We start from the raw sequence: 2,194 nt of genomic DNA on the forward strand, positions 1-2,194 counted from the left end.
TGGGTGGTCCAGTCTGGGACACCCAGTGACCTGCCTGGGTGGTGGTCCCTAAGCTGACTGCATTTGCCGCAGACAGCTTGAGGGTGCGTGAGAATGAGGACAACTCGGCCGTCATCCGTGCCGCCCGGGATGCACTCAGGCTTATCCAGAACAAGCTCCTGCCAGCTGCGTGCTCCTGGGTCCAGGTATGGCCCTGAGTCAGGGCGGGCCCCAGGGTCAGGGTGAGCCCTAGGGTCAGGGCGGGCCTGGGCGGGCTCCTGGGTCATGGTGGCCCCAGGGTCAGGCGGGCCCCTGGATCTGGGTGGGCTCTTGGGTCTGGGTGTTCTTCTGGGGCTGGGCGTGCTCCTGGATCAGAGCGGGCTCCTGGGTCCCGGCGGGCTCCTGGGTCCCGGCGGGCTCCTGGGCCCCAGTGGGCTCCTGGGTCAGGGCAGACCCCTGGCCTGGGCGTGCTCCTTGGTCAGGACAGGCCCTGGGTCCAGATGGGCTGCGTGTGCCGACAGAGGGTGCAGGGCTGGCCCTGGGGGAGAGCGAGTGCCCGGCCTAGGAGGTGCTGCCCTGTTCTTGCAGCTGTTCACCCGTGCGGGGACATACGGTGGGCACTTGGAGGGCGCCATCCACCTGAAGGCTGAGCTGGAAGCCGCCTTGAAGAGGTCCCGGGAGCTGGACATCGTGCCAGAGGAGGGCCGCAGTGGGGAGGTGAGTGCCCCTAGCTGGCTGTGAGGGTAGCCAGGGCACATACCCCAGTCCGAGCTCAGCCCCGCGGGTCCTGGTGTCTCCTTGCCAGGAGCGGACTCATCTGAGCACCAGAGACCGTGGCCAGGCCCTGCCCACAGGTGGCTGGGCTGGGCCAGGGTTTGGGCAGGAGGCTGTGGAGGCGGACAGGGGCCCTGGATGGAGAGCTGGGGCTCTAGTGAGGGGCCCAGGAGGGGAGCAGGGGAGGCGGCTCCCGCAGTGCCCAAGGGGCCCATCCTACAGGCTTGGTGGCCTGCCAGGGCCTGGAGTTTCAGGTTAGGAAGGTACTGACAGAGAGAGGAACCTGGGTCCTCCAAGGATGTCCTAGGGGAAGGGGTGGGGCACCTGGGGAGTGTGCGTGGGCAGGGGCACAGCCGTGGCTGGCGGGCGTGTGTGCAGGGCGGGGGGACCCAGCTGCAGGGGATGTGCGCAGGGTTGGGGGGGTCCACGGCTGGAGGGTGTGTGCATTCGTGTCCCACAGCTGGAGAGTGTGTGTGTGTGTGTGTGTGTGTATGTTGAGGGAGAGGATCCGCAGCTGACCGCGTTAGTGATTAGAACCCATAAGTTCTGGTCAGAACTGGTGTGAAAACAGGCAGCAGGGCTCCCTAAGTGCTTGGGGAGCAGAGAGCCGGACAGCGCTAGGTCGAGCTCTGCCACCTGGAAGAGACACAGTGGGTGTGGGGTGACGGGTCCCGCCCCCTCCCATTTTTCGAGGGGCCCGGGGTGGGCAGGTGCCGTTCTTTGTTGAGGACGAGGTCAGGTTTAGGCCCCCGGACTTAGAATGGAGAGCGGCCAGCGCCCTGAGCTTGGCGCACCCTCGACCTTGCCCGTGGGCCGAGGCGCGGCTCTAGAGGGCCTCTGAGCTCAGGCCACCCTCCGCTCCCCGCCCCCTGCGCTGCGCGGCCCTCGGGGGCCGGCAGGGGGCGCTCTCGCCCTTCTCCTGCGGCGGGCGCATGGGCGGGTGGACCTGGTCATGGGCTGCTCCCAAGGCCTGCTTTCTACAGGGCTTTGCTGAGCACACACCTCAATGAGAAGTCAGTTAATTCTGGCAGTTGTGACCTCGATGCTTGTTTCACAGTGAGAGAGGGTGCTTTCTGGGCACAGGAGAGCGGTGGGTCCTGTGTGTGCGTCCCTGTTTCTGAGCCTCAGCAGAGCTGTGGGGGTTGGGGGTCAGCACCGTGCACCCCTTCACGGCTGGGGCCCGATCCAGCTTGAGCGTCAGCAGGTCACTCACCGCAGCCGGCCAGCCTCAAGGCCTGGGAGGCACGTGGTCAGGTCAGAGGGGGCCCTCTGCAGAGAGGAGGCTGAGGACGTAGGGGTGTTTGGGGTGGTCCAGTCGGGTCAGGGGGCGTGGGGTCCGCGTGGTGGCTTCAGCAGGAGGAAGCGGGGCGGCCCTGAATTCTCCTCTAAGAGCCGACCTAGAGGCTTGAAGCCTTTGAGCACGGGCGCGGCGGTTTTCTGG

The 2,194-nt window shown here is 66.6% G+C and overlaps 1 protein-coding gene across 1 annotated transcript in view; it reads left to right on the plus strand.

The window, feature by feature from the left end:
* Positions 1–29: 29 nt before the first annotated feature.
* LOC104984927 (UV-stimulated scaffold protein A) overlaps positions 30–2,194 on the plus strand; it is a gene marked incomplete at its 5' end in the record, with an annotated part of 17,272 nt that continues 15,107 nt past the window's right edge. Inside the window, 2 exons of the mRNA XM_010834895.1 lie at positions 30–185; positions 568–696. Coding sequence (XP_010833197.1) covers positions 30–185; positions 568–696 — 285 coding nt within the window. The remainder of the gene's footprint in view (positions 186–567; positions 697–2,194) is intronic.

This window comes from Bison bison, unplaced genomic scaffold, assembly GCF_000754665.1.
Source record: "Bison bison bison isolate TAMUID 2011002044 unplaced genomic scaffold, Bison_UMD1.0 scf7180017845476, whole genome shotgun sequence".
In the NCBI taxonomy this organism is placed as follows: Eukaryota; Metazoa; Chordata; class Mammalia; order Artiodactyla; family Bovidae; genus Bison; species Bison bison.